At 39.3% G+C, this 21,453-nt stretch overlaps 3 protein-coding genes across 4 annotated transcripts; all 3 read right to left on the bottom strand.

The window, feature by feature from the left end:
- Nucleotides 1–7,140: 7,140 nt before the first annotated feature.
- On the bottom strand, nucleotides 7,141–9,830 carry LOC125473774 (B3 domain-containing protein Os01g0234100-like). Of its 2 annotated transcripts, none has more exons than XM_048577056.1 (7): nucleotides 9,562–9,830; nucleotides 9,376–9,471; nucleotides 9,049–9,086; nucleotides 8,804–8,957; nucleotides 8,485–8,691; nucleotides 8,184–8,274; nucleotides 7,141–8,094 (listed from the first exon to the last, which is right to left on the bottom strand). In XM_048577056.1, the coding sequence occupies exons 1-7, from the start codon at nucleotides 9,769–9,771 to the stop codon at nucleotides 7,388–7,390; spliced, it is 1,503 nt and encodes a 500-aa protein (XP_048433013.1). In that variant the 5' UTR covers nucleotides 9,772–9,830; the 3' UTR covers nucleotides 7,141–7,387. The 2 variants fall into 2 exon arrangements, with proteins under 2 accessions (XP_048433013.1, XP_048433014.1); XM_048577057.1 differs by having other exon boundaries at nucleotides 7,141–8,085.
- A 748-nt stretch (nucleotides 9,831–10,578) lies between these two features.
- LOC103941429 lies at nucleotides 10,579–14,034 on the bottom strand. The gene is made up of 7 exons (XM_009351621.3): nucleotides 13,681–14,034; nucleotides 13,402–13,459; nucleotides 13,014–13,094; nucleotides 12,838–12,873; nucleotides 12,478–12,717; nucleotides 12,249–12,390; nucleotides 10,579–11,556 (listed from the first exon to the last, which is right to left on the bottom strand). Exons 1-7 carry the CDS (start codon nucleotides 13,893–13,895, stop codon nucleotides 11,063–11,065), a joined length of 1,266 nt encoding a protein of 421 aa, XP_009349896.2. The 5' UTR covers nucleotides 13,896–14,034; the 3' UTR covers nucleotides 10,579–11,062.
- Nucleotides 14,035–19,314: 5,280 nt separating this feature from the next.
- LOC125473769 (UDP-arabinopyranose mutase 3-like) lies at nucleotides 19,315–20,941 on the bottom strand. The gene is made up of 2 exons (XM_048577053.1): nucleotides 20,550–20,941; nucleotides 19,315–19,733 (listed from the first exon to the last, which is right to left on the bottom strand). Exons 1-2 carry the CDS (start codon nucleotides 20,874–20,876, stop codon nucleotides 19,479–19,481), a joined length of 582 nt encoding a protein of 193 aa, XP_048433010.1. The 5' UTR covers nucleotides 20,877–20,941; the 3' UTR covers nucleotides 19,315–19,478.
- Between the last annotated feature and the right edge of the window lie 512 nt (nucleotides 20,942–21,453).

Raw genomic sequence — 21,453 nt, 5'->3', positions numbered from 1 at the left:
AAAAAAATAAAAACATAAAACTGTAAAAAATAAAAAAAATAAAAAAAATAACAGGTTGCATTTGAAATTTGGCGTATAATTCCTGTCGAATATAACCGACAGGAATAGTAGAATTTATGGCCCAACCCAGGGCTGGCTAGATTGGGCCAGCCCTCTGGCCCTTTCTGATTTCGTTGGGCCCACGAGCCCTCTGGCCTAGCCATCGGTTGGAGATGGTTTTCAGGCTATTTTCGGCCCTCTGGCTATGACAGCCCGTCTTGAATTATATTATCGATGGCGTGAAATGACGATTTTGCCCTTGGACGTTAGCTGGTGTCATGGGTGATTTGTTTTTTTGGTTGGTGACTCAGCTGGACATCTCACTCCCATACCTTTCCCGTTAACCTCTCTCTCTCTCACTCCTCTCTCTCGGATTTTCTTCTATTTCCATACAAACCGTACAGACAAACCTTCAACCAACCATTTCAGGCACAGATCGAGGATTTGAAGGTTGGTTTTGAACTCCTTGCAAGTCTAGGAGTTGATCCATACCTTTGTTTAGACTTAAAACCTTCGAAAACCCTAGTTTCTTGCGAGCTCCGATTTGGATACTGTTCATGCACACATAATTGTGAAGTTTTTGGAAGATTCTAATATTATAGGAAGCTTTAGAACACTCTCACGAAGCTCGGAGAAGAAAAAACGAGGTGTTTTGGATGTCGAGAAGTCGAGTTTAGCGAGCTTTAAGTTTTGGCCGAATTATCGAGGGTTCTCCGGTGAGATTCCGTGGATTTCAGGGCTTGAAATTGGTAAGGTTTTGTTCTTCTCATTGTAAGCTTTAATTTGAGACAAATTTCATGGATTTTGGTTAAGAAATGAAGAAGATATTAAGGTTTGAAGTTTTTTCTAGTTTCCAGCGACAGCGAAGGTCACTGGCGAACCAAGGTTGAAGACAACGGAATATTCTGTCAAGTTTAACGGAATATTCTAACGGCATCAGGTTAATTTTAACAAAATATGCTACTTTTTAATGGAATATTCCTAACGGCGTTAACGGTTATCGTTAGGCGTGCCAGGCACGTGGCCTCGCGTGGGGGCGCGTCTGGCCGTGCCTTGGCAGGCACGTGGCGGCACGTGGGACGTCCAAAAATTATTTTAAAAATATAGGGATGTTCGTGAGGTTGAGTAGATCACATTGCTATATTCAAACACCTCATTTGAGCATTGTATGAGAAGTTATTAGCTAGTTTTGTTTATGTGCTTTAAATTAACGTTTATATAGTTGTTTCGTATATAGGTGAGACCTATCCTCAGGACAAGCGCAGTCAATCGAGGCTTGGGGGCTACGACCCTTCCACATACCAGTGAGTGGGCTTTCGGTTTTCCGTATATACCTATATACTTGGTATTTTCCCAGAAAATGAATTTGAATGACTATACATCTTGAAATGCCATGCAAAATATCTGCCTATTTTACTCATGCATTAGTAGTTGCATATATTTATGATGGGTGCTAAGGACGTACAGGTAAGCGCCAAGTAAGTTTATAGATTATGGTTGTGAGATTGATGATTATGTGAGATGTGTTGAGAGCTCATAAACCTACACCCCGGTGTTAGTGCTCCCACCCAGTGTTAGGGCACAGTCCTTCATGTGATGTTCACCTCCCACACCATACGCTCATCTTAGATCCAAGTTAGGTGCACAGTTCTGTCGTACAGACCACTATAGGTGGTTCCGACTCGTAGGTGACCTGCGATTATTCGCACAGTCTTCACGTGATCGTAGCACTTAAGCGTATTTATTCACACCCAGTCCTGTCGTACAGACCACTTAAGGTGGTTCCGACTCGTGTGCAGGTATATTTGTTGAGATGTGGATTTAAGTTATACAGGTCACGTTAGGTGACTCCGACTAAATGGATGAGCCGTAGATTCAGCCGTATAGGTCACATTAGGTGACTCCAGCTAACTATCATTTACATTGATTTATACCACCTGGCTTACATATATTTTTATGCTGAGATATTTGACATGGCATATTGGTGAATTTTGCTATTCTGAGCATGATTGTGGTATAGATATATATTATATTTTCTTGGAAATTATACAGGTTTTACGGCGAGGGGTTAGAACTTTTGAGAAATGAAATGATTTTGAAAAGCTTTGTTTTTGCCCACTCACACTTTTTGTTTTGCGTCCCTCCAGGTTCTAGGTAGGAGTTATCGTTGGTGGCATACGAGGATTCCAGTGGTGGTTCTGACAGATTCCACAAATGTAGGATCACCTTTGGGTGTTGTTTAATTAGTACTTGTCCAGTCGGACTGCACTTAGGCTATTTATGCTCTGATTGTGTATTTCACACTTAATCTCGCACTATCACCTTATTTTAGCTAGTACTCTTAGTAGTTTGGTTTTTATTTATTCGTATTTCTCTTTATCATTTTGCTTCCGCACTATGCATATGGTTACGTCACTCTCACGTGACGGCCAGAACGGCTTGATTTTTGTCGGGGTGTGTCACTGACCCTCTGAACCCTTCGGTTGGAGATGGCCTAATCTCACCCCTATATACATAATCTATTTTTAAGTCCCTAAATCGGATTTTATGAAGAATAAAGTTGATATGTTACATTACTTATATGTAGCGGTACAAAGAATGTGATTAATCTTTTTTAAACCGATTTTAAAATTCTACAAAGATTCAAACTTGAGTGCACAACGAGAGCACATATTTTTTTATAAAATACGATTGCCCCCACATCTTCAACTTAACAATTACACGATGGATGGCGCTTGTATACTAAATCTTTGGAGTCACGTCAATGGATGTCATCATGTAACTTATATAGATAACTCCACAATTTATTAGAAAATTTGGTTTTAAAGTAAAAATGCAATTAAAAGGGAATTTGGGCTTCAAACAATTTTCCCTCCAACTATTAAACTTAATTCGTTTAACTAAAAAGCTCAAATAGCAACTGATGGATTGCCCTAATGGATGGGGCATTTCTTTAAGAATAATACTTGCATTTTCTTTTTTTAAAATGAGCTCATTCCTCCACTGACAAATAACGCATTGTTTCTGTAGAAATATCATAAGCAGATCAGTTCATCATCATTCAAATGTATCAAATAAATCAACAGTATAGGTATCAAGTAACATATTGAAGATGAACAGTCCATTTATTTGAGACATTTGGTTACTAAACGAACTCCGTTTCGAATGACTTTTTAAAAAGATGATCTTCAAATGAAGATTAATAAATTGAATGGTTCCGATTATAAAAGTTTTATGGTGACGATATGTTATTTGCGAGTAGGAGAATGAGATCATCCCACAAAAGAGATGCAAGTATTTTTATTTTTTTTTTCTCTAACACCCACCGGGTCATCTCGAGTTCAAGTTATCCTCTATCTTGCCATCTTTAATCACGACTAATGTACATGGATTAATTGGTCAAGAAACAAAAAAAGCTACATGCATGTTTTCATGTATATTGCAATGTTATCAAAATCCAACAACATATTCATGAAATGAAAGTAACTTGTTTTTTGCATGAAAATATCATTCACACATGATAATGCCATGAACATAATACATTTTTAACAATCTATAATCCCCCTGGCAATCAACCATTATTATTACTCGTGCTAAAATATAATTCTTCCTCAAGAACAACAATGGATCCTAATTATTTTATGAACTTCGATTTCCCTCCAGTAAGCAAATTTTGCTCTGTAAGCTTCGTTTGTAAAATTTTACCAATTATTTTTTTTGTCAATAATTTTTTTTTTCTTTTCCAAATTTATGCCTGCATGCATGTTCATAGCGAGAATAATTACTGGTTGATATACATGTTTAACAGACAGTGGAGATCAAAGTCATATGGCAAGGAGCAATGGGCGCTTTGGTGGTTCCCTTCTCTGCAAGAATTATCGAAGTAAACTACTGATTTTGCAAACACTTAATGTCCCAATCACAGCAGAGAGGCAAGAGCTCTCATGGGAAGGGCAGTTTTTAAAAGATGAACTGACTGTTCAAAGCAATAACATTCCCGCTAATGATACCATACATGCCTTCAACAAGATTAAAGTCGGAGTTTATTTGGCGACTAACCGCCTTTATCATGAAATCGTAGTCTACGAAGGTAGTAGTGTGGGTGAGTTAAAGGAGAAAATTCACGCAGATTATGGCGTGAATATCGATCATAAAGTACTGTGTAAGGGGAATGATGATCTTGATGATCGTACTATTCTGTGGGCTGCTGGAGTTGTCGAAGGAACTTCGTTACATCTCGTGAGAAAGAAATAATATCAGGGAACAATTAATACTTCACGGTTTCAAGGGAACCTTGGCAACTTTGGATTGCAAAGTTTTATGAGTAGACTAAATAATATATACTATATATGTACTATTAATTTGAGTTTGAAAAATGAAAAGAAATATATATCTATGATAATGCATTAATATGAATTAAAAGAATTTGTTTAAGTGAAAACCGAAGTGTTGGAAGAAGTTTGGTTACCAACAAAAATATAGCTTGACATGTATGCAAAAAAAAAAAAAGTACTGTGTTTTCTTTCAACGAGTATTTTATATGTCATCATGAAAATATGATACACAAATACGGAGGAATGAACAAGAACCCCTTTTTCAACAAAACTATACTTTTGCTCTTTTTCTGCTGCATCAACAGCAGCTGCAAATGCCATTAAAACAAGAACCCCCTTGTGTTTGACTATATCCTCATTGCATCTGCAAATTCCTTGAAGTCCTTTAAGCTGCGGGACAAAGGATTGACACATAAAAAACATTGAATGAAGTAAAATCTTTACAAGTCTGCCTATACCTAACCTTCATTAATGTTATGTTTTGGTGCAAGAATCTATATATGAAAAGAACATTATCTATATGCTAAAACCCAATTGAGAATCACTGTTCACCAACAGGATTTAACGGAATTGCCCTTCAGTTGCTACTCATCCTCGGTCTTTTTCCTGTATTGCTTTACTAATTTGCCCCTAATGTCTAGTAAGGGTAAAATTGTAAATAGATGAGTTTGTTATAATGTTGTTATAACAGCCCTTGTGATTGGATAATGTTTAGTTAGATGATGAAGTAATTAGTTGATAGCATAAGTGGGTGTGTCAGTAGTATATGTACTCCAAAGATGTAATCTTCTTGTTTAAAAAATGAAAGTATAACATTTCTATCATGGTTCTCATGAACCTCGATCCTTCTCTCTCTTTGCTTCTTGCTTCTCGCGCTTCTTCTCCCTTCAAAGCTCAAAACCCTAGATTTTTTAGCCATGGCGACCTCTAGCTCTCATTCCTCTCAGTCTGAATCTCCTATTCACCCTACTCCAATGAATTATTGCCCTAATTTTTCATCATCCTTGGCAATTTCGTCAATCACGATCCAGAATATTGGATCTTTGGTTCGAATTAAGCTTACAACAACGAACTATCTCACCTGGAGTGCATTGTTCGCTTCGATCTTCCGCCGATACAATCTCACCGGTATCATTGATGGCACAATGCCTGCTTCGCCGAAGTTTCTTCTTGATTTGTCTGGTAATCGCACCTCTACTCTGAATCCTCAATATATTGTGTGGCTTGAGAATGATCAGAATATTTTGATCTGGATTAATTCTACACTCTCGGATGCTCTTATTCCATACACTGTTGGTGTTTATTTGGCTCGTGAGCTATGGTCGAAACTGGAATCATGTCTTGCAACTGCATCGCAATCACATATTCATGAGCTTCGTTCTCATCTTCATATTGTCACAAAGGGTGATTCCATGGCTGCGGTCTATCTTTAACAAATTGAAGAAATTGCTGATGCCCTAGCCAATACCGGTGCTCCAATTGAAGCCTCTGAGTTGATTTCTGTTATTCTACACGGTTGGCCCTCCAAGTATGAATCATTTAAGGTACTCCTTTTTCTAGGAGCATTTTTCCCACTGGGTTTTTACTACCTAACTAGGTTTTAACGAGGCACCTATCCTAGACTAGTCATACCCTTGTGTGCTTTACTTGCATCCCGAAGATGTTTAGTTTTGACTTGATTTAAGTTCTCGTGTTTCTCCTTGGACTATGGGTTTTATCCTACCATAGTGTTTATTTTTATTTTTATTTTTTTTTATCACAGCGAGGTTTTTTGAGTTTCACCTTTTATGCATTACTTCCGCTTGTTTGAGACTCGCATATGCTCGTTGTGTCGACTAGACTAGACGACTTCATCAACAGCTTCTACATCATCTATAAGGATCTGATGCGACAACTACTTGAGTATTTATACACTCAAGGGGAAGTTTTGTGATATAAATTCTAGCACAAGTGTATTGTATAATCCTTGGAAGGTTTGGTTTACTTTTAAAATTAGTGATCCTTTCCTAATAGGATTTGTATTTCTTAGAAATCAAGTTTTTCTCTCCTCATAGTTTACGATAAATAAAAGTACACAAAATGAGAAATATACATCTCAAAAATTCCTCAATTATCCGCACCTCTTAGACAAAATAGGCCACAACAATTTCTTCAGTTTAAACCCATTAACTATATTAATTTACTTTACATATTAGAGTGATGAGTCAGCTACTTTTGAGGTTCAGTAATTCAAATTTTTACATCATACCTATTTTGCCCCTTCGTGAGCAATGCATGGAAACGACGCCACATTAATGCTATATTATTAATTTCCCTTTTGAATTGTTTGGTTGAGAAATATGAAAGGGATTCTCTAAAAGTGGAATTATTTGGCACCTTATGTTTTTTGCACAATATTTTATAATATTGGCACAAAAACTAACGTTAATTGTTAGGTGGCAGAGAGTCGAATCTCACTTGTTTGTGGAAAATTCACTCTTCTGATGTTAGTAATTTAGTATACTAGAGTACAAAATAGGTAAATAAAAAAAGGATTTGTTATTGGCACTCAAAAATTCTCATTTTTCACTCCAAACTTTCTATATTTCAAAAGAAAAATACATATATAAGGAGTGCAAAATGAGATTTTTGGAATGCCAATAATAGTTTTCATAAAATACACTCAATTTCTAAATGTTGTAGATGCCTCTCCTAAAATATTCAAAAATATATTTATCCAAAAAAACAGATGAGAGAATGATGTAAAGATCCCCATTTTAAACGTGCATTGCAAGTAAAAGAATAAATAATTACACATACTCTCCAAACAGTACTATTAAAAGTAGCAAAGGATTTGATTAGATAAGGTTAAGGACCATGTATAACAACCAACTCAAGCATGTGAAATCCCTACATCTACTTGAAGAAAAACAAAATCATCTAAGCCATTGAATTCTGTTGAACCCTCAAAGGGCTTTTGTGTGTGCGTGTGCGTGTTTTCTTTTACTTTTCATCAACACGGACCACCAAAATCTTCATGGAAAGATAAGTTCGCGCTTCCTCGAATTTTTTTTCAAAGCCTTTATCTTAGCATCAAAACTTTCCATGGTCTCTTTCAACTCCGAAAGCTTTGAATCAAGATCTCTCATCTTATCCCTCATACAAACTTGCTCAACTTCACCTTCTAAATACCTCTTTGATTCCTCAGCCACTTCGTATTTGGTGGCCACGCTCAGACACCGCTTCAGTCTCGCGCGTAGAAATCCAACATCCATACCCAACAGCTCAAAGGCGTGTAAAGTCTTCTCCTGCATTACACAATCAGCACGGGAGTGGGGCAGCTTGCAAGCTCTAATGGCATTAGCGATGTTGGTGGTTTCGGTTATTATTTCAGCAGCCAACTTACTGTCAATACTTTTGAGGATATTGTCATGCAAAAATGAGCCTTGTGAGCAGCATAGATCATAATAGATGGTCCTGACCTGCGCGGAGAGTTGAGTATCTATAGTCACACCATTCACAAGAATGCGGAAATTATCAATTATTCTAACATCTTCAAAATCAGCTGCTGGTCCTTGAATTGTAATATCTGCCGCTAAGTTGGAGGTGAAGTCCTCATTGTCATCCTCAGATTGGTTGGCATCAAGCTCCGGATTAGTACCTAATTTCAAACTTTTCTTTTGAATGTTGACTTGGGAAACATCTCGTCGAGGAGTCATTAGATGTTTTTTCCCTGCATAACCTTTCACCAAGTTAATATTTCTGGTGCACAAGCAATGATCTAATAATTTGTGAAGGAGCAAAGTAGAGAGAGAGAGAGAGAGAGAGTACCAAAAACCTCTTTGGTGGCGCAGGATTTCATTTTCAAGAGGCTAAAAGCTGCATCTACTTCAGCTAGACTATGTCTTCCCATTATGTACACCTGTAACATTGTGTAGAGAGCACAGTAAACTAATCCGCAGCACGGTAGATATCAAGAAGTTAGACCGATAAAACCACATGAAATGGCAGATACACTTCATCCTATGAAGCACTGCATAGTAAGTGGACATGAGGGTATTAAAAACCAAGATGTTCTTGTAAAATTTATGGAAAAAAAAAAAACTATTTGCCAGGAAACAACAGTGACTACCTTAAACTTCAAGGGCTTGACCAAACGGAAAACTAAAAGGTTGCCGACAAGCAACTTGTTTGCAGTACAAAACTTTTGCCATCCAGCACTGACTATCCTCCTTTCCCCAAGAAACGTCACTCTGTATTTTTCCCCACTTTCAACTTCGAGGGTTAATGTTGCATCATGCAATGGCAAATACAAATGGCAGAATTGCTTAGGCAGTGTCTGTCAAAAGAAAAAATTAAGAACACAAGCAGTTACACATTTGTCTAGGAATCCAAGTCCAGGCCTTCAAAACGTGGTGCTTCAGTTAAGAACTTAAAGAGTTATGACTCACCAAACAAAAGCAAGAGGAAACATTTGAACGTATCATAGACTTGACAAAGACGGGGTCAGCTCCAAGATTTGCCTGGATGTCCTGAACTTGGTTTCTCACAAAAGATATTTCATGATCCTTAAAAGAGTCGAAAATGGTTCTCTTCCGCTTACACCTAGTCAATCAATCAAAACATCTATGTTGTACACTTCAAGCACATAAGTGGTCAAGTTAATTAACGAAAACATTTCGACAAATATACCTACCCTCCATCTCCATGCTTCTGAGGATGACCAGGAACTTTCTGTCAAAATAATCATAACAACTTTCCATTTAGCTTTGTATTGATAATATGAGTCATGATATGCAGCAGAATACAAGTAAAATCACAAGGGCCGTGTCGGAAATCACAAAATCACGCTAATTCTACTGATTTGCAGAAAAAGTTCACTGGGGCAGTTTATCAAACATGTATCAAACAACAGATGGGCATGTTCTTGGCTGGCACAATTTTTGGGTTTCCCATATAATTGTTAAAAGCACCCAACTTAAAAAATCATAAGGAAATCAATGGAAACGAAAAACGTTCTTACTCGCTTGGTGATATGGGTCGGTCGTGAAGGACGTCTGCAGGTGCTGAACAGATTTTGCTTGGTCTCCAATGTCTGCTCCCTCTGCTCTACCTCTACCTGCAGTCGAACAGCCAGCATTCAGCAAATACATTCACAATCTAGAGAGAGAGATAGAGAGAGAGAGAGAGAGAAAGAGAGAGAGGGAACCACAGGTGGAGGTGAATGAAGGGATTTTGGGCGGCTGCGGAGACGAAACTGGGAAACGGTCAAGCTTTCTGCTTCGCCGTGGTCTTCGTCGTCTTCTTTTTCTTCTGGGAAATACTCAGAGTCGGCGAGTTCTTCTTCTTCTTCCTTGACGTTCATGTCGAGTGTGAAGTTTTGGGGGTGTCTCCAGTCCAGCATCACCTCCATGGCCATTGGCGTTTGACAAACACTCAGCCTGAGAGCTATGCCACCCCTCTCGTCACTAGTCAGTCACTGCGTTTTACTTCTTGTCAAACACTCACCTCTTTATTCTCTAGCCATTTCAACAAATAAAAAAGGAAACAACAAGAAGTGGTGAGGGCACAGCCTGCGGTTTCCTACTTAGACAAGAAAAATGTGGAAGGTTCTGGATTTGATGATCCGAGTTGGTGAATCTGTTTGAGTGTGGCTACGGGCATATTGAAATTCTTCATAGCTTCTCCGAGCCCGAAACCAGTGAATAACCGTGACTTGCCACTGGTTGTCCATTAAAAAAAAAAAAAAAACCAAAAGTGACTAAATGGATTCTCTTAGAAGGAGAGTAGAAATTAAAAAGTTGAGCTCACAAATCGCTTATCTTGTTAACAAGATTTTGCCACGTTATCAGTTATTTGTTATTGATAAACATTCAAAATAAGTTTCATTAAATATGTAATCGAAATATCAATTATCAATAATCAATAAAGCGTCAAAATTAAATAGTCGGTTCATCTAGCTATCTGGCGGTCTATATGCACTCAATTCACTTCCACTGGTGACGTTGTCTTGTCCAAGAAGGAACCTAATTATGGGTTGAGATTCATAATTTCACATTAATGATCTGCCAATACGGCCACTAAGCACCATTCTGGAAATGGTAAGGTTGAAATGACAAGTTTCTATGCATAAATACTCATATAGACATTGCTAAATGCTTTCGACAAGTACTAAATAATCAACCATGTCAATAAATAATTCTCGACGTGTTTGTCCTCTAAGAAATTGAGTCAAACCCAGATTCTCTCATCTGTATCTAGTTTTTATTAGCTTATTCAGAAAAAGTTACAGTTCATTTTCCTCCTACTAGCAGCGTATAAATCTTACAGTCATGATTCATCCAACATCTACTGTCATAGTTACTCCGTTTGCGGTCGCCTCGGACCGCGCTGCAGCTGACCTACAAACTATTATCTTATGCAAACCAACTTTGCACCTATCTCCTGGTGATATGTATCATCATCTATACATTTCGAAGCTACATCATATAGACAAAATCTATATTAAACATGTAAAGGTTACGTTGTTATATACATGTGATTATCCTTCGTTCGATCTGTACACTTCGTTCCAGAGGACGAACGAGTTAGAATATGCATGCATTTATTCCGGATACCACCAAAGATGCCTGAAACGGCAGACCTCACCTCCAACATTTGCCTTCATTCTGGCTAACATTGTTGCATTGACGGCTAACCCATAAGAGAAATCATAATCTTGAGCGACGAAAGCTTTTGAGACCACGAGGAGGTGAATTCCTACGAGCAGAGGCAAATGGCTGCCCATTCAAAGACCCGCAAAATTTAATATCCCAACCCTCAACGTTCTTAGGGACACAAACATCAAACAGGACTTGGCCAAGTACACTATGTGCACTAATGCTTGGGGGACTGGGCAGAGAGACGGATCTTTCTTTTTGTTCATCTTGTAAAGACCCGGAGTCTGTACTATTTTGATTCTCAGCTGAACTTGGCAAGAAGAAGTGGTCGCTCGGCTCCACTGCAACTCTTCTAAGGCTCTGATTAGAGTTAACTGCTGCTTTCTGGAGATCACATATTAGTTCAGATATCTCATCTTGCATGCCTTCCATGCTAGTATTGTCACCTTCAAGTTCTTCAATTCTTTGAGAAAAAACCAAAGCAGCCTTTTCAAGAAAGTGAGTAACGGAAGACCTATACTGTATTGGATAATACTTATAATGACCTGAAATGAACATAAAATTGTGTGTGTTTAGTTCTTCTGTGCCACAAGCATTAAAGCAACCAAGCGATAAAAATGTGAAAAATTCTATGCGCTAGTTAAGTATCTATGCAGTGTTTTCCAATCTAGGAACGCGAAAGGAACTCAACTAACTCTATCTGCAATTCTGCAAGTTCATTTTACCAATGGTCATGTTGGACTTAAGGTCAGTACAAGGTCTAGATTCCCAAGTACCATAGATTGGGATGAAATGTACCACGGTACAAGACCGATTGAATCATGGCCTCCAACTACAAGAATGAAAGTCCCCAAAATCTACTAACTAAACAAAGGTTTAACCATATCATCTGAACGCTTTTGCATCTATTTTTTTTACTTTCTATTTGTCCAAAATAAGATGGTGCCCACAAGGTTTTGGACAATTCCAACAAGACATTTATACTGTTCAAAGTGTTGCCTGTTGAAACACGTTGACATGCCATAACTTCACCCAACAAAACCATGTAATTTCTTACAGATATCCAATAACCATCACGATTATGTTAAAGAACAGTACTAAGCTATGCCTACTGGTTTCCCGATACCAAAACACATCGCTGATGAGCGATATAACTTTCGTAGGTAGTGCACAATAAGGAAATCAAAACTACAGAACAGGATAAGGATAAAAGGAAATCAATTTTTTTTATACAAACCTAGATGAGGGGAGCCATTCAATTTCACAAGCTTGACATCTCCTCCAAGTTCTTGTAAACGGTGAGTGAAATTACAGATAATGTGATAGGGGGCCAGATCATCTTTATCAGAGCACAAAATGAGAAATGGAGCACCCAAACTCTATAGGAAAAACATTAATTAGTCCATAAACTAATAGAAACAAGCAACAGACAGCTAAAGGTGAGTAAAGGCTGAACGAAAACTTACAACAGACGAAAAAAGAGCGTGCCAATACTCAGCACATTGGGATTCAAATCTAGTAAGGTACAACGCATCCAAACCAGAAGCAATGCCTTTAGCTACCCAAGAAACCAGTTTTGATGATCCAGGCATCTTTAGAATGGTTGGGTGTAGAGCATATTGAGTGCCCAGATCACTTGTAAAATCAACAGGACCAGAATCATAGATGTGTCCAGTAATACACTTTCTTACCAATCGATATTCAGCCTTCATAAAGTTAAAATAACCCATAAGAACAGAGTTCCAAAAATGAACATATGGGATCAAATGGGCATTATGAATAAAATACAGCACATGTTTTAACTGAAACTACGAAGATAAGCATACCAGATAATGCTGACCGTCACAAATTCCGTCAAGAATCTGCAGTTACATTTGAAGTTATTACACAGTACAAACATTGAAATAAAATCAGAAAAGACCAGCTAAGACTTCAACAATTCCAGAAATCAACTTATCAGTGCCAAATACAAAGTCGGGTATCCACCACTCACAAGACTTACCCGAAAAACCTTGTACATACAAGCTTTTGTACCAGCAGAAAGAGCCACAAAGACTACAGGACATGGCTTAACCCTTAGCTCCTGCATACCCAAAATATAAAAATAAATAACTGGACACTCCATAGAGTAAACTTGAGCAAAATTAAAAGCTATGTATGCCATATTCATCCGGCATTAAAAACACTTTGAAATTCGAATGGGATGGGATGGGATTTTACACCATAAAGAGTTCGGTTCTTTCTCGCCATTAGGCGAGTAATACACATACACACACATCTAACCATACAGTCATTGGCCCGGGAATCGGATCATAGTTCCATATTAAATATATGCACCAAATCTAAAGAAGCAATGAATAAGAAATTGGCAAACTGGGAAGGAAGCTGACCTCAACAAGCTCATTGAGAATAACAAAGGCGAACGACATGGCCTTTTCGGGATAGAATCTACACAAAATTTCATCACCAGAGCAGAAAAATAAGCTCAAAATGCGGCAAAATCGAATAAAACTCCAATCTTTAAACCCATCCATGAATCATAAACCAAATATCCAAATACAAGCAAATCCATGAGCGATTCAGCACAAAAAGAATTCTAAAAATACATCTCATGGATGTTACGTTCTGTTTGGGTGGTGAGAAAATGCGAGAAAAGAAAATCCACTCACGCATGGAGAAAATGGGAATGGCAAACGAGGGAATTCCAACCGAGAGACGAGTACAAATCCACGTAATTCTGCAAGTGCCTCTCGTGAATCGAAACCCAAGCGAAGATGACAACGATTCCTTTCGAATGAGAGACCTCCTCCTTCCGTCCCCAGTGGATTCCACCGCCGCCACCATCGCCACCGCAACTACCACTAGCTCCGCCACCGCTCCACATAGATGCTGAGCTTCTTTGGGAGAATTTTGGGATTGAATCCTAGGGATTTTGGTGTGGGTGGAATTGTGAGGTAGATGGGGAAATGGTGGTTGGATTGTAAGAGCCACCCGTGTTCGTGTACGAAATCCTGAATTGAATTTCTGGAGAGAGAAACGATAATGGGGGCCGTGGTGGGGCTTCTGCTGGATCATGACTCCTATGCGGTCATCGTCATTGTGGGGACACTGAGGAGAGGGATCTCTTAGATGGGGTCCACCGGGACACCTCAGACTGTACCACGCGCGTTTTAGGATAAGAGCAAGCCCAGCGTTGCTGGGTGCTCGGGGGATAGGCCAGAGAAAAGGGGCCCGAGGTTCTGTGGACCGGCTCCAACGTTGAAGAGCCTGAGTGGAGGTAGAGGCCTGAGTTCTGGGCTCGTGAAGAATTGCAAGCCCGAGAGTCCAAGTGGATGTGACGCCAACGCTGATGTCAGCCTGGCGCCATGTCATTTTTAATTTTTTTTTCTGTCAGGCGCATGCACCCCACTGGCGCGTGGGGGCGCGTCGCCGACACAAAATCAGAAAAAAAAACAGTGCTTTTTCAATTACCGTTGGGAAGCCACGTGGCTTCCCACGGTCCGTTCGATCTCAACGAATCTTTAATTTGGACCGTTCGATCTCAACGGTAAAAAAAAAAAAAAAGTTTTATTTAATATCCACCGTTCGATCTGAGATTAACTGTGGATATTAATATGCTTTATAAATAAAAAAATAAAAGAAAAAATAGTTTTAAAATTAAAAAAAGTTACCGTTGTGACACGTGGCACAATCTGGAGTGTTGGAATTCAAATTTTTTTATATCCAACGGCAGAAATTAATTAGTTGAATAAAAAATTAAAAAAAAATTGTAAAAAATTAAAAAAAAAATCTGAAATTTTTTTTAAAAAAATTGTTTTTACTTTTCTATAAATACCTTCTCATTATCATCTACCTTGCACTACAATTTCATATTTTCTCAACTACTTTCAATCACATTCCTTTCTTTGTCTCAAAGTTTCAGTCCATTTTTTTTCAACAAAATGACTACTGGTACAGGTACGAATTGGTCGCTTCTTGAAGATGTTGCGTTGTGTACTAGCTGGGTTGAAGTTACTCATAGTTCGCTTACGGGTAATGAGATGTAGTTGCGAGAAATGTGGAGTCTTATTCATACCAATTATCTTGAGAAAATTGGTGGGAAAAGAACCAAAGAATCGATGTCCAGTCGTTGGAAATTACTTAGCCAATCGTTTAGTACGTGGAGAGACGCCTTGGCACAAGCTACTAGTAATATTCGAAGTGGGAAAAATTACTCGGATCAGGTAACAATATATTATTTATTTGATACCCAAATTTACATTATAATTATTTGTTTATATTATTTATTTGTTACATACTTACATTATAATTATTTGTTTGTATTATTTATGTGACAGCCCGTTTCGGAATTTTCGAAACGTAAGGGTGAAATGATGATTTTGCCCCTAGTGTGATCTTTTGTTGTGTGGTTGTTTTTGGATTGTTGTTGGCAGGATGTGGACCACACACTCTCCCACACCCCCTCACTTTTTCCCTGCCCTGCACCCCTGTCCTGAGCCTTTCTCTCCCCCATTTCCTATTCCATTTGTACGGACACACCCAGAAACCCTCCAAATCTTCACAGATCGAGGAAACAAAATATGTATTCTTGCTCGTGAGGTCCGTAGAAGTTCAACCATACCCATTTCAGGTAAGGATACCTTCGTTTTCACGTCGAACTAGGGATACCCCGATTTTGTCATTGTTCATGCACACGTTAATTCTTGTGTTTTTGGGAATTTCAAGCTTGTAGGAAGCTTGGTGAGGTCCTTAGGAGGCTCGGGGTGGTTCGTTTGAAGGTTTTGGACGTCGGGATCGTGAGTTACAAGGTTGGCCGGAGTTGGTGGTGTTTTCCCGGCGAGATTCCGTGTGTTTTAGCACTTGGAAGTGGTATGGATTTGTTCCTCTCGTTGTAAGCTTCATTTTGGTACCAATTTTGTGAAATTTGGTTGAAAAACGAAGAAGTTACAAAGTTTTCAAATTTTCACGATTTTCCGGTGCCGGAGCCTCGCCAGAAAAGACGACGGAATATTCCGTCAGTTTGGACGAAATATTCCTGACGGCGTTAACGGAATATTCCTGACGCCGTCAGTGTGCCGGCACGTGCGACGGTGGAAATTTTTTCTAAAAATATGGGGATGTTCCTGAGGTTAAGTAGATCACATTGGTGTATTCATACACCCCATTTGAGCATTGTATGAGAAGTTATTTCATAAGGTTGGTTATGTGTTTTAAAATTAACGTTTTTATAGTTGTTTCGCATATAAGTGAGACCTATCCCGAGGATGAGCGCGGTCACTCGAGGCAAGGGGGTTACGACCCTTCTACATACCAGTGAGTGGGCTTTTGGTTTTCCGTATATACCTATATACTTATGCTTTTCCCAGAAAATGAATTGAAACGTTTATTCGTTTATATGCCATGCATTATGTTTGCCGTTGTTTATGCATTGTTAGTAGCCTATATATGTATATGTATGTTGGTGCTGTGGGCGCACAGGTAAGTGCCAGGTGAGTATGATTTATGCTTATGTTCAGTAGTGATTTGAGATGCATAGAGAGTGTTGGAAATATGCCATGAAAGTCAATCTTTGGAAGAAACCTTTCAGGACAATGTAATGATGCATATAAGACTCTTATACATCGGAAGGCAAAGATACTAATTAGGACTATCTCAATGAACGAAATATGTCCTAAATAATGAATCCATGGACAATGGATTGATGGAAGAAGTAATCTAATGATGATTAGACTACAGAGACCTTCTTCTCATAACCATTATGTCCAAAAAGGTTCCTGGTCATAGGATTGTCAGAGGGATACTGACAATGCATAGACCGGTACATACTATGTCTGCTTCAAATGGAAGGATGGAAAGTCTTATCCCATTCGTGTAGTGACACTAAGACAAGTATGTAGGTGCTCATTAAGGGAATGAGTTCACTGAACACAATCGAACGAGAGTACTTGCATGGAGGTCTACTCACATGTCAAGCAAGTAACTCTGAAGGTTGGAATAATGTAAGTAATCCTTTGACCTGAGACATCATAGATGTCTAATGGTTAGGTCCTTGATCTTTGATCATGTCAAACGACATTCCATTGGAGTGTCCACGACATTGTTGGGGTTAAGGTATCTAAACATGTAGGCATGTGAATGATCAACAAGGAATCTCTGATCCTCGTTATGAGAGGAAGAATACTCTGAGATATGATTCGGGAATCTTCGGCCGAAGTCTCGAGCGTAATAAAGGAAAACGTTCCTATGCGACTCAATTGAATCATATAAGAAAGCATAATCACATTAGGGGTTTGACATAGTATATCCATACCCTAGTGATGTGATTGAAAGTATTGTTTTAGAGAAGGATCGAATTACATTGTAATTCCAACTGAATAGGTTCTCCGAATAAACTTCTACATTAGCTTGGGTAGCCATGATATATGTTTAGATGTCACTCATGGCTTGTGAGTTCTTCTAGATGATTAAATGTAGTCATCAAAGAAGAAGGTGAATTAAAAGTAAGTTTTAATTCACTAAGTGGATGGATTAAATATAATCAATTGGATTGGTGCCAATCACCTCACTGCCTTACTAATTAGAACCTAAAAGATTGTTCACCAATACACTCTTGTAGTGAGTAACTAATGGATGATGGAAATAATTAATTGGATTAATTAAGTGTTGTGATTAATTTAGAAAGTCTAAAGAAATCATAAAAGCGATAAAAGATCGTTTTGGGCTTAAAGAAATGTTCGGGTTTAATTGGGCCCATTGGGCCTAAACCCATTGGGCTTTTATTCAAGCATTGGATGACTTGAAATAATAAAAGCCCAAGGCCCAAACAACACTAAGAAGGCCGCCCAAAGAGAGGGAGAGAGAAGGTCAATTGTTGACTTGTTTCTTTATGTTATAAAAGGAACTTTATAATGAAAGTTTCAAAAGGGTTTTTTGTGTGTTCAAAACAACAAAAGAGAAAAGAAAATAACTCTCTCTAACACTCAAAGGGCCGGCCACCATAAGGGGATTTTTAGCTAATCATTTTATCACCCCTTTGGTTATTCCTTCATCCTTCTTACTACACTAGTGGGTGAGGATCTTTAGAGGTTTTCAATTTTGGAAACTTGAAGAGGACCTAGGAGCACTCATTCTCAACAAAGTGGAGGAGGCAAGGAGGGAGGCTAGGCTCAAGGAGTTCAAGGAGCAAAGAGCTTAGAGGTGGTCCATCCTTGGTCTAAGATCTAGATCAAGAGGTATAAAACTACTCCTAAACTTTGTTCTTCAATAAATTGTTTTTGATGCATCATAAATAAACCTATGAATCTTGAAGGGGATTTTCATGACTAGAGCTTTGATATTAATTGATGACATGCTTCCGTTGTTTTCGTATATAAATTTTGAATTGTATATGCATGCTAGTCAATAGAAATCCCACATAAATCTCATATTTTCCCTTCAGAGAGCTCATAACCTGCACCCCCGGTGTTAGTGCTTCCGCCCAGAGTCGGGCACAGTCCTTCACGTGATGTTCACCTCCCGCACCACACGCTCATCTTGGATCCAAGTTACGTGCACAGTCCTGTCGTACAGACCACTTTAGGTGGTTCCAACTCGTAGGTAACCCGCGATTATTCGCCCAGCCTTCACGTGATCGTAGCACTTGAGCGTACTTATATTACACCTAGTCCTGTCGTACAGACCACTTTAGGTGGTTCCGACTCGTGTGCAGGTATAGTTAGTGAGATGGAGATTTGAGCTCTAGATTCAACCGTACAGGTCACGTTAGGTGACTCCGGCTGACAAATTACATGGCATTGATTTGACATTCCTGAGCACTTGCATTCTATTTAGAGACAATTGACATGGCATATTTCAGAGCATGATTTATATGTATGTATATTCTATTTTTTTGGGAAGTATACAGGTTTTACAGCGAGGGGTTAGAATCTTGTTTATGAAATGGTTTTTGAAAAGCTTTGTTTTTGCCCACTCACACTTTTTGTTTTGCGCCTCTCCAGGTTCTAGTTGGCTAGCACTTTTGGTTAGGGCTGGGCACGGGCCGGGCCGGGCCCAATTTTGAAGGGACCGGACCAGACCTAGGTTCAAAGGGAACGGGGCGGGCCGGGCCGGGGATTACATTTTTTAATATAAGAACCGGACATTACCCGGCCCGGTTGAAACGGGCCGGTTCGGGCCGGGTCCACGGGTCCATTTTTTTTTTTTTTTTGGTTGTTTGAAAGAAAAAAAAAATTGTACATATTCACAGATTGCAAACTGCACAGATTGCAATCTGCACAAAAAACTGCAGACTAATATGCAAAGACTCCGGTGAACACAGAACTTCATATCAAAATCTTGTGAACTAGTTAACCTTTTAGCTTGTATGCTGAGAAATGTGCAACCAAATAAAAGGAAAAGAGAAGTATGTGCTGAATTATAAAAGGATATGCAAAGACTCCGGTGAACACAGAACTTCATATCAAAGTCTTCATACCCTAAGTCTGTGATCCCCACCAATTATTTTAATGCTAAGAATATGCTCGTCATCGTCAAGAAGTTCCAATCTTTCAGTACTTGTAGTGGCAGGAAGCCCAGACTTAACATCAACTTCTCTGAGACTTCCAATCTCAAGGTTCCCCTGCACCACACACCTGCTGATGAAAAATGGAGTTGACGGAGACAGAAGGTTCTTGATATGCTGCTCAAGTGCATTGATATCTTTGCCAGAAGGATCTTTGGCAACCTGCATTTTCACAAAGAGTACCATACTTAAGTTATAACACCTCAATTTCACAAGAATTTTAAGGATATCGATCAAATCTGAAACACATTAGCAGCACCATAACATTGCTAATTCCAGCAACAGTTCCAAATACACAACACCAACTACTCAAACTACGAATACACGAAACCGAAATTAAACGTTTTAATCTTAATCAATATTTACGGGCCGAAACTTTTAGGTGTAAATCTAACAATAATTCGAACAGACTCGAGTGCAAGGTGGAGATCTGTGAATGTAGTAAACAGTATATCAATTAGCTTAGTGCTGAACCTAAGATTTACGAAAACAATACAAATCTTTCAAAAGCTTCGATATCATAGAATTGCAATTATATAATCCATGCTATCACTGAAACCGGATCAGAAGACAATGACTAACAAACAACATCTCTACACAAGACTTTAAGTACACTAACGGAAAGAACTCATGGTAAGAAACGGATCAAACCAAAGGCAACTATGATATTAAAATATGACTCGAAAGAAACAGAGATCAAAGCAAGTAAAGTTCATTAACAAAAGTAAACGATGAGGGTAAGTCAAACATTAGCAGCAGAAACAGATCTAAACAACAAAAGCAACAGAATTTCATCACAAACTAATCAATTCGAGTCGAATCGAAATTCAATTGAACAACAAGATTTCGAAAACCCCAACAAAACCCACTTCCCAAAACCCACCAAGATCCAACCTTTTCAACTCAAAAATCAAATCCCACATCCAAAACAGCCCCAATTAAGATCCCAAGTTTTCGAAACCCAAAAGCGATACTTACAAAGCAATCGTCGTCGATGGTGAAGATGTACTTCTTCTTGGAGACCATGTAGCCGAAGCATCTGCAAGCAGAGTCCTTGAAGGAGATGCAGGACGCCTTGGGACCCAGAATCCGGTTGATATCGTTGCGGTTGTAGAGCTCGTAGTCGAAGCCCTCCGGGACCTTGATCACCTTCGACGGGTCGCCGTCCTGGACGATGATGAGGTGGTACTGCTGGAAGAAGGGCCTCCACATCTCGAGGAAATCGAGGTTTCGGATGGTGGGGATGACGATGTCGAGCTCGTCCTTCAGCAGAGGGGTCGGGGCGACCTTGCTGTACTGCGCCATGGCTGCAGCTGCTTCTCACCGACGGAGAGCGAGAGAGAGGGAGGGAGAGAGAGACGGGTTGGAGTTTAGACTAAAACCTAAAACCAACGGTCATGATTGGAAGGTATGTTTATTTTCAATCTGGGCCGTCCATTTCAATTACAAACGGGCCGGTTCGGGGCCCCGTTTTTCTATAAATCTGGAACCGGCCCGACCCTAGAATGCCATTACCTAGGCCCGCCCCACCCCGTTTCCCCTATTTAAAAACAGGACCCGCCCCGTACCCGCCCCGACCCGCCTATACCCGCCCCTACCCGCGGGCCCAAGACCCGTTTGCCCAACCCTACTTTTGGTGGCTTCCCTGAGGATTTCTTCGGCATATCTGACAGATTATTACCAGTGTAGGACCACCTTCGGGTGTGCTTTTGTAGTGTCGTTTTCTCCCGGACTGTGTTAGGTCTTCATGCTCTGAACTTTGTTTTCACACTTACGCTTGTACATGTATGTTATTACTTTGTGTAAAGCTGGATTTTATTTATTCGTACTATTTTTATTATTATTTTATTATCTTCCGCACTGTGCACATGATTACGTCACT

Source organism: the organism of the source record quoted next, unplaced genomic scaffold (genome assembly GCF_019419815.1).
Source record: "Pyrus x bretschneideri cultivar Hongxiangsu unplaced genomic scaffold, Pyrus_bretschneideri_v1 Contig96, whole genome shotgun sequence".
Lineage (NCBI taxonomy): Eukaryota > Viridiplantae > Streptophyta > Magnoliopsida > Rosales > Rosaceae > Pyrus > Pyrus x bretschneideri.
Note: the sequence above shows the minus strand (reverse complement) of the source record. Positions and strands in the feature narration are given on the sequence as shown.